Source organism: Chinchilla lanigera, unplaced genomic scaffold, assembly GCF_000276665.1.
Source record: "Chinchilla lanigera isolate Chin_1 unplaced genomic scaffold, ChiLan1.0 scaffold00070, whole genome shotgun sequence".
Taxonomy (NCBI): domain Eukaryota; kingdom Metazoa; phylum Chordata; class Mammalia; order Rodentia; family Chinchillidae; genus Chinchilla; species Chinchilla lanigera.
The window spans coordinates 7367789-7380044 of NW_004955471.1; the positions used below are offsets into that span (position 1 = coordinate 7367789).

A 12256-nucleotide genomic window follows, 5' to 3' on the forward strand; every position below is an offset into this window, starting at 1 on the left:
TGAACAAGTAGTGTATTCATAAAGCAAGCAATACTTGCTAAACCTATAGCGGGCTCTCAGATTAATGGAAGGGTTCCAAATTGGATTTATTGCTGCTGCTTTGGCATTGTTTTTTTTTTTTGGCAGTAAAATTTGGTTCACGTTTAGAAAATGTTAGTTCCTTTTTATGCCCTCTGGGATGTCCTCCTTAACATTAATGAGCACTGACATTAGAAGGACTGGTTCTGGCTTCTGCAGGGAAAAGCCAGTAGGAAAACGTTCGCCTGGACTGATTGGAAACTTGTTTTATCTTGGCAGGTTTGGAAGAGGACACACAGCGCAGTTGCCTTCTTTTTTTTTCCTGGGAGCTGACTTGCCAGCAAAGAAGTATGACCCAAGTTTGATGTTTGTGTCTGCCTCCCCAAGGCAGAGGGATCATCTCCTTAGAAGGCATCGGTACTATGCGTGTTATGAATTGTGTCTCCCTGGCCAGCGATAAAGGAAATGGGAATATCGCCACCGCAGCTGACTTCATGATCGGGCAGACGTCACCACCATCTCTTCCACCACCTCCACCCCCTCCCCCTCTGCCATGTCCTCACTCTGGGGGAGCCCTGTCCTCCTCCCCTCCCCCGCCTCCTCCGCTCCCTCCTGGACCCCCTCTGGCTCCTCACCCCGACAGCTTCGGCTCCCTGGGGAAGAAGAAGCGGATGAGGAGCTTTTTCTGGAACACCATTCCGGAGGAGCAAGTTCGTGGCAAGGCCAACATCTGGACCCTGGCTGCCCAGGAGCAGCATCACTTCCAGATTGACACGAAGACCATAGAGGAGCTCTTTGGGCAGCAAGAAGACACACCAAAGCCTTCCCTCCCCAAGAGAGGAGGGCCGCTGAGCTCATCCTTCAAGGACGCTCGAGATGAGGTGAGGCCCGGTGCTGCCCTGTTTTATGTTGGTGATATGTTTCCCTCGGTCTCTAGGCGTCACTGAGAAATAAGGCGAGTGGTCTTGCCCCGCAGAGGAGAGGTGGCATCCGAGAGGAATTGGGCTGAGTGGTGAAATGTGGGGATGTGCATGCTGATCTGCCGGTGTCCAGGGGGACCTCGACCTCAGGCAGAAAGCATGCTAGTTGGCAGTCCTTGGTCTCTCGTCTCAGCACCTCCCTATCTCTTGTGCGCCTGCTGCAGTTTCCAGGTGGAGAAGTGGTGCTCAAGTCCAGGACTGTTAGCGCCCGCTGACACGGGAAGCTTAAAGCTCCTAACCCAGTGATGCGGGGTGAGCTGGAGGTGTGCGGGGTCAAGCGGCTTTTACTAAATAACTAGTACTAGAGCTCTTGAGGATTTTCCCTCCACTTCTTCCTCAACTCGTGTTTTGAGACAGCTTTCACCGCTCAGATCTCTGAATTAAACTGTAGTCGTGGTGGAAAAGAGACTTCCAGAGAGCTGAAGCAGAGAGGTGTTTTCAGATGGGCTTTAGAAGAAGCACATTTTCCAGTTAACACTAAACATTTACTTCAAGGTGGAAAAATTAGCTATTAAACAACAAAGCATTCACTGAAAGCATGACCCCGGGGCTACAGATCACTGAATATTACAGAACCAACAATCACACTGGTCAGTATTTGCAGTTGAGACACATGGTGATAGTTAAGCTACCTTTACTTGCTAATAGGAATAGCTAGGAGGTGAGGGATTAGAAGGGAGGAATACTTGAATGGAAGGAGGAAGGGGTGGGGAGAGAGGGAGAGAGAGAAGGCGACATAAATCATCTGGTTTTTAATCTGTTGTGAAGGAGCAGTGAAAATAGGTCAGCAGAAGAGCTGGCTAGATAAGAGACTGGGCAGGGCCCTGGGATGAAGTCTGCGCCCTATGCATTATTGAGTTCTTGAGCCAGGAGCGTTGACCTCTTTTCTCTCTCTGGCTCAGGAACAGGTTGACTCCTTCTCCTTACTGACTCATTTGAGGCCCTTGGTAAGGCTGGTTGTACGGTTGCCTGTTGAATTCGCTGAGCATCTGTTCATTAAGACATGCAAGGAGCACAGGGATTAGGACGTGTCGTTGTGAAATAAACCACGTGGTAAATGGGAGAAGGAAACCGCCCACAGAACCAGGGATGCCTTCCTCGGTGCTGGACACAGGCTTTCCTGTCTCTTCCCTTTGTGCCAAGGTCCATTACTCACCCTAGCGTCTTTTCGATGTTAGAGGGAGCGAGAAGTCATTTCCTGGGTACCCCGGCCTTTGCCCCCGCTCCCAACAGAGGTTTTTTAGTGTACAATGGGTCGTGTGTGGCCGTTGTCGTCCGCACTCCTTGCTGAGCTCAGGATGCTGAGGCTATGATGGGATGGACGCTTGTGGGGATGGGCCTGGGGGAAAGGGGCCATTTGCAGACGTTTGTGATTGAGACTGCCGGGAGAGCGAGGCCACCCTTTCCCAGCTATGGCAGGGCAGAAGTGCCCGTTTCTGTGCTAGAACTAAAACTCACAGAAATGTCTCTCTTCTTGCCTTCCTCCACCCTTGCTCCTTAGGTTGATTTGTACTTTCCCCTTTAACGTCTGTTTTTAAGAAGTGTTTTGTAGGAATTGTTTTCTCTCCCCCAGCGTTGGGATCAGACTCAGGGCTTCATGCATGCTAGGCAAGTGCTGTCCCTCTGAGGTACATCTGCAGCACTAGCATACTTTTAATTGTAAGACGTGTAAAGTTTACCACCTTAACCGTGTTTAAGCCCACAGTTCAGTAGTGTTAAGTACATTCATATTATTGTGTAACCACCTCTAGCATCTTTTCATTGCACTGAAAATGCACCCACTGAGAAATACCTGCCCATTCTCCCCTCCCTTCCACTCTTCCACCTGCATTCTGCTCGCTGCTGCCATGAATTTGACTGCTCTAGGTACCTCATCTCAGTGGGATTGCACAGTATTTGTCTTTTTGTGACCGGCTCAGTTCATGTAGCATAATGTCCCAAAGGTCATGCGTGTTGTAGCATGTGTCAGAATTTTAAGGCCAAATCACATTCCCCTGTATGTCTGTACCACATTGTCTTTATCCCTTCACCCACTGATGGACAGCTGGGGGATGCTCTCACCTTGTGTGAGTGATGCTGCTGCGGACACTTCACTTTGGACACTTGTAGGACTTACTCTGAGAGACGGCATACTGGAAAGAACATCAGCGTGACCGAGGGTCACAGGATGGTCTAATTTTGCAGCCCTTCTGTGCTCGGTTATAAGTAGCTTGGACGGATCCATTCAAGCACATTCTACATACCCCCTCAGAGAACCAAGGTCGTTCCAAATCATTCTCAATATTTCATGTTATCTCCAGCACAGCCAGAAGTATTAGATATACTTTTTTTAGTAAAAGAATATGGTACATGCTATTTTCTTTCCTCATAGATTTTCTTTGAAAGAGATCATAGCTCAGCAGTTATAGAGTCTGACGAAAATCAATAATAAATCTTCCAATTCACCCTGCAGTAAGTGGAGTCCAGGGTCGAAAGTAATAGTCCACACCTCTGTTCGGTGGACTGGAGAGTATGCAGCATGAACGTGTTAGGACACAGGCTGTAATTCCAGAGGATCAGATTGTCCCCTTGAAATGTAGTGGCCTCCCACAGAAGTGATCTAGCTGTGTGTGATTGGCTCATACTGGAAAGGGCTTAGAAAGCATTACAAATAAATTCCATTATAGTCCAGAAAAAGAATTTGCTAGAATATAAGGAAAATTTTGGTTGGGGAATGGCTGGGTTTAGAACAGCACAAAAAGTAATAAATTTGAACATTTAATAGTGGCAAGCAAGGTTGTGAAATACTACTATCCTTGTGTCTTTGTTACCTAAAAATTAACTTGCGGAAAATACAGATGTGATGGTACAATAGTAATTAAGCTGTGATAAAGTAATTGGAGACAACACAGATGCATTAGTGGGGAGCATAATGAAAGGACTCCGCTCAGAATCACCTTCTTTCCTGAGTCTGCTGATCTCATCCGAGAAGCCCGGAAGCTCCATCCGTCCCTGCCAGATGCCCTTCAGTCCTCACTTGTTTGTGAGTCCCTGTAGGATCTCAACAGCTCTTAAGGGAAAGGATGTGCCTTAGCTATTGGGTTTCCTCCACAGCAATTAAAGGTAACCGAGTAGGGCAGAACTGAAAAAGGAACTGTCTTCCAAGTTGTCAAGAGATCAAAATTGGGGTTCGCTAAGAAGATGTAAATACTAAAGCATTTGCCTTCATTCTCTGTGATGTTCATAGCATGGTACTAGATGGACATTGATTAAGTAACTAACGTAGCTCACTGGTCAGAGAGGACTGGAAAGAGAGAGGAAGAGAGGACAGAAGAGTAGAAGGAAAGATGATTGCTTTTTTCAAATTTATGAGAAGTGATGTTTTATTCTCCCATACCCTAGTGGAGGAATCATTTTCAATTATTGTTATGATTCCAGGGCTGTCCTAAAATTCTGGGGCATGATCCTAACCCAGACTTGTAGATCTAGATAGAGTATTTGACCGATTGATTGATTGATTGATCAGTTGATTTGGCAGCACTGGGGGTTGAACTATTACCCCCAGGCCTTTTTGAATTTCAAGACAGGGTCTCCCTAAGTTGTCTAGGCTAGACTCAAACTAGTGATCCACCTGCCTCAGCCTCCCAGAGCGCTGGAAATACAGGTATGCACCACCACTCCTGGCTTAAATTACTACTTTTCTTTTTTTTTTTTTAATTACTACTTTTCTAAATGAACTTCAGCTAGGCCCTCATTTTTCCCCTAAAACTGGGGGAGAACAATTTCTAATAACCAACCAAAAATAAAGAGAAGGTGAGAAACCATCAAAGACCAAAAGCTAGGTCTATGTCAGATGATAGAGGAAAATAAATTTTTGCTTTTTAGAATTAGAAATCAGATCAAAATAGCCACTATTTGGTGTTCTTTTAAGAAGATAAGAAAGCCCCTTCGGCTGTTGAAACCAAGTGGGTTAGAAAATCGCTTCTTCCTGGAGGACATTATGGTAAGTGAAATAAGCCAATCACAAAAGGGCAAAGTATGAGTCTACTTAAATCCCAGCACGCTGAGGCAGGAGGATCGCTGTGAGTTCAAGCCCAGCCTGAACTACATAGCAAGACCCTGTCTCAAAAAAAAAAAAAGAAAGAAAGAAAAAGTTCTGGAGATGGATGGTGGTGTTGGTTACACAACAGGGGAATGTGCCTCATCCCACTGAATTGTGCACTTGAAAATGGTCCTGGTGGTAAATATCCTTTGTAGTTCACCACTAAAAACTTCTTCCTGGGAGGCAGATGTTGAGAGAGTTGAAGGTCAGTGAAACTGCAAGGACTGGCTATGGAACCAAGCCAAGCCATTGTGGGGACAGCTAGGCCTCGTCCCAGGCAGGTCTGTGAGGCTCGCTCAGTGTCGCAGAGGATATCAGAACCACCCCAGCCACCAGATGACCCTGTTTGGGACATAGTTCTTATAGCCAGGTCCCCTTTACGTCTCGTGGGAAATCCTTGAGCTGCATGGAGCAGGGGACCTGATATCCTCTTATGTTTGCAGCAGCTTCCTGTCTGCCACTGTCCTGCGGGGCCGGTAGTGGTATGCACTCTGCCATCCGTCCCCTGGTCCTGCCGATACTGCACTAACTGCAGTGACCACGGTCCCTGCTGTGTGGCCAGAAGGGTGGCTCATGGTTGGTGGGAGCTGATGGAAGAGAGGGGCGGCAGTGTATTCCCAGCGAGGGTGCTGATCCTGTTCGGGGGCAGTTCGGGTCCTCTGACTTCTCGGTTTGTGCAGCCAATGGGCCTGGACACAAACCCACAGGCAGGTGCCACTGTCAGGGTGACTGCAGAACTCCACCCAATCCAGCCTGAATTCACTGCCAAACTGCGTTTGGAAAGTGAGACCAGCAGGAGTCAATGACACCTATAGTGATAACCCTCTTCAAAGGAGTTTAACAAACGCTTTACAACAGCACTTAGAAGGACCAGTGTGATAAGGTAGGGGAGAGAGAGAGAGAGGGAGAGAGGGAGAGAGAGGGGGAGAGAGAGACTTCTCAGGCACTGGGCAGATGTGGGGAGACACAGGGAGAGGATGGGACCGGCCTGGGGGTGTCCACGGTTGTCTCACCGTCACATTGTTTGGGCTCAGTGTTGAGCTCTGTTTTCCCTGCAAGGGGCTCGGCTGGCTCAGGCTTTTCCTTAGGGACGGGTGGCCAGTGTGCCGCTGCTGTGTGGACCACGGCCCCCTGTGCAGTGAGGACTGGGCTCCTGGAGAGAACACATCTTGTGTGAGCTTTTCTTTTTTTCTACCAGAGATTGAGTATAGGGCTTTCTCACTGAGCTATGTCCCTAGCCCTGTTTAATTTTTTTTTTTTTTTAAATTTTGAGACAACATCTCACTGAATTGCCAAGTCGCCCAGGCTGCGCCCGAACTCACGTACCTCCTGCCTCAGGTTCCCAGAGTGCTGGGGTTACAGGAGTGCACCACGGTGCTCAGCTGGGTGGCTGCTTTCTGTAAGTCCGTTCCTGTGGAAACCTCCAGCGGGAGGACTGGGCTGGTGGGGGGCGTTTACCCCATCTCTATAGGAGACTGCCTGAAACTCACAGGAGCCAGGATGAGGAGGAATCTGAGTGACCCGGGCGGCACTTCTGTTTCAGTACTGCTTTAGGGAGGTTATAAAATAGTATCTCTGAGGCTCAGTTTCCTCATCTGTCAAATAGGGACAATAAGAGTTACGGTTTCCATCACTTTGCCAGCAACAGTGGCTATGGACCTAGGCCAAGTGTGCAGAGCCCTGGAGCGTGGCGGGCTGGACAGAGTTGCGGGGCGCAGTCAAGGTGAAATGCTGCAGGAGATGGCAAGTTCACGTGAGGACCGGGGAGCAAGTCCCTCCATCCTCGGTAGGAGCAAATGCAGATGGCCTGGTCAGCTATGTGTATGGCTGGACCCCTAGATGTGTCCATACTCCGGGCTTTTCAATTTACAAATTATAATCTTGAACATAATTTTCTGTTTTAACAAATTGAGATTCCTCTTTCTCGTGTGAGCTTTCCTCTTTAAAGGGGGTTAGCAGGACAGGCTTTATTTCCCCCTTTCTTCCTTCCTTTGCCTCACTCCCTGCTTCCCAGTGAACTTGAACTCCATCCCCTCGGTAGGATTCTAAGAAGAACTCTGCTTTTCCAGCTTGGAGGTTCGTTTTATGGCTGGCAGGTGATTGTGTTAACATGAAATAAACCCCTAGGTTAGTAAAATAATGCGATTGTTTAAGATTAGTCTTCAAAAGAAGGCAGCCATGCTGCTGTAAAAATGTAACCTTATGGCCAGGAAATGACATTACGTTGGCTAACAGTCTTGCTGCCTGTAAACTTAGAAGCAAACCCAGAGATCAGGAACTTAGCCTGAAACCTGATTCCCTTTTGTTCACAATGAATCACATACACTTGGAAAGGAAGAGCATTATAACAACATTCCTATTTTAGTGAGTCTCCCTTTACCAAAAACAAATGGAAAACAGTGCAGTAGTTTTAGGTTATCACCCCTCCAGCGTCCTGGGTATTCACTTCCAGAGATAGAAATGGCTTCTGTATACAACAACCAAAAGATTCCAATGTTCAGTCTGATAAGATCCTCCCAAGTGTTAATTTTGAAGAGTTAAAACCTATTTTAGCCCAAATCTGGCTTTTGACAGTCTATAGAATAGCTGTACCATATTTCATTAAATCACAAGATGCCATATATTTTAAGATACAGCCTGTTCCAGAGATGTTAAATCATGAAAAGAAATTATGTGTCTTAGACTTGGTGAAATACATACAGCACAGGAATTTTTAAAAATCCAAGTAAAAAAGCTGGGGATGTAGCTCCATAGTAGAATGCTTGACTGTCACGCAGAGGGCCTGAATTCTATCCCAGCACTGCAGGAAAAAAAATTTGCATACACAGAGAGTAGGTTATTTCCTCCTAAAAGGACTACTGGACATATAATAATCTTTTTCAATAAAATTTTTTCTTAAAAACCAATTGGGAATTTTATGATGTTTCTGAAAATAGTAATATTGGTCTTTTTCCATCTGCAAATCAGGGTTGGGATCTAATTTGCAACATACTCATATTTGCAGTATACTCAGTTTTTCTTAGTTCAGATTTTGTAAGATTCTTGCTGTCCTGATCCATCTGTTTCCAAGTTAAGGAAATGGCACAAAGTTTGGGGAGATGATAATTTAATATTCATAAAGGTATATTAGCTACATCTTCTGATCAACAGATTTACATATTGGTAATTATTTCTCTTATAAATTAGTATTGTACTGTGGCAGGCTTCCATTCTGGTCTCCTCTCCAGCTATTTTTATTTGTACTTTAATAAACTTATGTGTCTCTGTTTCTTTCCAGGTTACCATCCTGGATGCAAAACGGAACATGAACATTGGGATATTTCTCAAACAATTTAAAAAGTAAGGTTTTTGCACACATTTGAAACTTTAGTCATATCCAAGATGTCACCAACGAAATCTATGGGTGTGACCCAACTGAACTTGACATTCTAATATATGTGAAAAGTGTTCCTCCTACCTTCAGATCCTTCTTGTACACCAGACTTCATGAGTCCACATGTGTTTGTCACATGCTGCTATGAAAGTCTATCTAGTGGTTTAAAGTGAGAGAGAATTGCTGGGGCGTCCATTCAAGCCATCATCCAGGGAAATTTTAGCCTCTTATACGGAGGTTGGATCTGGGAAGCAAATAGCTGTTAGATTCTCACAGGGAGGGTGGTGCAGGAATCCATGAGAGCAAAAGGGATTGTCTTTCTTCCCCCAAAGAAGCCTCTCAGTAATGGTTGCTAGGTACCCAAGGATGGTTTTCTGTTGTAGGGTTAGGGACTCCGAGTACTTTTCCGCAGTGGGGCTGCCGTGAGCCCGCCACACTGGGAAGAAGGCAGGGTGGAAAGAAGGGTGGGGCTTGTTTTAATTCCCACTGGCTTGTGTCCCTCTTGGCGCTCCCCAACAGACATGACACGGAATATGGTTCGTTATCTCTTCAAGGTCTCCGCAGTCCATTGTAGAAGATATTCATCAAGGAAAGAGTGAGGATTATGGATCAGAGACCTTGCGAGAATTTCTTAAGCTTTTGCCCAAATCAGAAGAGGTACGTGTGTGAGCTTCGGGTGTCACAAGTGCTGGTAACAGCTTTAGGCCTTTAGGAGTGTCAGAACTCACAAGGGAAGGCACCTGTCCCGCCCAGAGATAAGCATTTTCTCACGTAAACTGAAAGCAAGGAGAGAGAACCAGGCTCGGGGAGTCACAGAATCTTGGTTCAGGTCAAACTGTACCTTCATTGACAAACTGGGCAAGGTTCTTAGCTCCTGTGAACTTGAGTTTCCTTCCCCATAAAATGAAAGTAATGACCCTGAGCTCACCAGGGTGTCAAGGTGAATAACCTCTGGTGATGCTTCCTTCATGGCCCTTGACACCTGTGAGCTCAGTAAATTTGAGTTTTCTTCTGCATCATCTAGATATGACCTTTGCCTAGGGTGAACCCAGGTTATTTGATATGCTTAAGGAAGAAAAGAACCATTTTTGGATAAAGATGCTGTATAAATCAGGAGAGGCAGGTAAGCTGTTAATACATGGTGTGTACATAATTGGCTGAAAGATGAAAATTACCGTAGTAGATAAAAAGATACCTACGTTGTTTGGACTGACCTGAAAGTACTGAAGGGTTAGGAACTCGCTGAAGAAAAACAGAAAAACGATTTTATACGTTATTTTGAGGGAAAATTCAGTAAGAAATGACTGAAATATGTGTAGTTGTAAATATTTAAATAAAACAATATGGAATCTTATAAAGCTTTTAAACATTTTCGAAGTAAAAATGAAGATTTTTTTAAATAAAAGGTCAGGATGGCTTTTCATATAAATCCTCCTCCTCACACATACCGTGGGCCCCTCCCTCCGCCAACCCACTCTTTTTCCCAGACATAATTTATGGGATTTAAGTGCCATTAATAATGAGAGAGAGATTTGCGCCTTTTCTTTGACGTGGATCCATGTTATATTCACGATGCCAAGTGGAGGATGCTGGTGGGTGACTGGAGACTCTTGGTGTATCTAGGTTTATCTAATGACCTGAGGCTTTCTCCCTACCTCAGGTTTTCTGCTTGCAAATTAAGTGTAATTTACCCAAGCCCAGATTAAGGAGTGGCATTTAGCAATGTTAGCGAAGAGACTAAAAGTCTTAAAGGAAAGATACATTTGATCATAATTTACCCTGTGTCTTACAGGCTGAACATTGCTTTTTTTTGTCAAGAATAGGAGGCTCATGATCTTTTTTAGGATGGGCAAGGTTTGATTCATATGAGTTATAAAAAGATGTATTTGCTTTAGTGTTAGGGGTATAGCTTAGTGGTGCCATGCTTGCCTTAGCATCTGCAAGGCCCTGGGCTCCATCTCCAACGCTACAGAAAAAAGAAAAAAAATGTGTGGTTTGTTTTTTTTTTTTGCTTTCTTTGCTTACGAAATCTCATTCCTGCCTGGGCTTTTCCCCTGACGAGGATAGCTTTTCATGCCCACTCCTAACTGACCTCATCATTTTGTTAAGTGAGGATCAGATTGGATAGTACATGTGAAAGCGCCCTGCAAAGCTCTGAACGCCTGACTAAATGCAGCTTGGGCCTGAGGGAGGCTGCTAGCTTCATACTGCGAAGAGATGGGAGGGGGAATACGATTTTCTTAATACCTTCATTTCGCATGTAAAATGCAGAGGCGACTAGGAAATGCAAAGGGGTTTTCAGAGAAGCAGATGACCTGGCAAGCCCTCACATTTTATAGAGTGCTCTCTCTCTCTCTCACTGGGAACAGCAAGGGCTGGATGAGGAGACCCACTGAGCCCTGCTCTGTGTCCCAAGGCTCTGTGGCGCTGTCACTACCTGAGGTGTAGCACTGACCTGGCCCCTCACACACCCCACAGCCACCCGCAGACCACAGCTGTTCCTTCTCCCTGTTCATGTTTCTGACCTTGGCTTCAACCCACCACGCCCTCCACATCCTTGGAGCTTCCTGTGGCAGAAACACCCTGACCGACGTCCCTGACGGAACCAGCTGGGCGTCAGTGCCTGTGGGAGAGAGTCTCAGAGACAGCTGAATCCGCCATGACTGATGCCCGCTGCTAGCACAGAGTGACCCAGGGCTGAGCACTTGGAGACCTGAGGCTGCCTGGACTCAGGGCTGCCCTAGAGCCTGTGGGTCTCCAGATGCGGCTGGAGAATGAGGCCGAGGTCAGGGAGGAAGCAGGACCAGGGAGGAGAGGGTTAGGGATGTGGCAGAAATGTGCCAGTGAGTGCGCAAGTGTGTCCACAACCGCGTGTCCCTAAGCCTGTGCTCCTGGTAGCACAGGCAAGGTGGAACATTCATTGAATGCCCTCCTGTGCCAGGCACCGGGCAGGGCAAAGTGGGTAAAGTGATAATATACCAAAGTGTTTAACACAGGGCCTGATGCAAAGAGTCAGTCCATCATAGCTGTGATTATCCGGTGTGTTTTCTCATTTGATCCTTACTGCCACAATGTAAGATGCTCCTCGTTTTATGGGTGAGAACCGAGGCTCACAGGTTATAGGACATCACACGCATGGTGACAGACAGGGTGGACTTGACCCAGGGTGATTCTCTGGCCCTGCAGCAGTTCCTTCTGCTGTGCTTGGCCACCTCCCCGGGAGAAAGGAAGGGCGAAGGTTGCCCGGACATCGCTCCCAGCCGCGGGGCCTCTCATCGCCTCTGCTGTCACCCAGCACTGGTGCGGGTGAACGCCACCCGGAGAGAACTGTCATCTTATCAGCACGCTGCACAGATGAGCGGAAACAGCCCTTTTCTCTCCGGCCTGCTCGGCTAACAAAGCCCGCCAAAGCCAAGGTTAATTTGCTGTCAGGAATTTCTCTGCCCTTCCCCACGAATCTTTGATCTGGCAGGTTTGCTCATCCTTCCTCCAGCGTGTGTGGTTAACCCCTGCAAGGGGACGAGGTGGCCCGGGAACGTGAGCCCTGAATGTTTTCTTGTCCTCCCGCCAAGGGCCTGTGCCAGGGTGGGGGTGAGGAGGAGCCCCCAGACCCGAGCCCTTCCCTGCCCGGGGTCCTGCGAGACACTTCCCGTTCTCCCTGGGAGCAGGATGAGTTGCCTCCTCGGGACCCTGTGGTGTGTGCGCGCACACACGCGCACGTGCACACACAGCACTGGAAATGAACCCAGGGCCTTGCACATGCGAAGCCCACGCTGTGCCACTGAGTATTTTTATCGCCTCTTC

General features: G+C 47.0%; 1 protein-coding gene across 1 annotated transcript in view; it reads left to right on the forward strand.

Annotated features, from left to right (window-relative positions):
• Positions 1-297: 297 nt before the first annotated feature.
• The window catches only part of Fhdc1 (FH2 domain containing 1), a gene marked incomplete at its 5' end in the record, with an annotated part of 31346 nt that continues 19387 nt past the window's right edge, over positions 298-12256 (forward strand). The window contains 3 exon segments of the mRNA XM_013522903.1: positions 298-899; positions 8357-8418; positions 9007-9109. Of these exon segments, the coding sequence (XP_013378357.1) occupies positions 441-899; positions 8357-8418; positions 9007-9109 (624 nt within the window).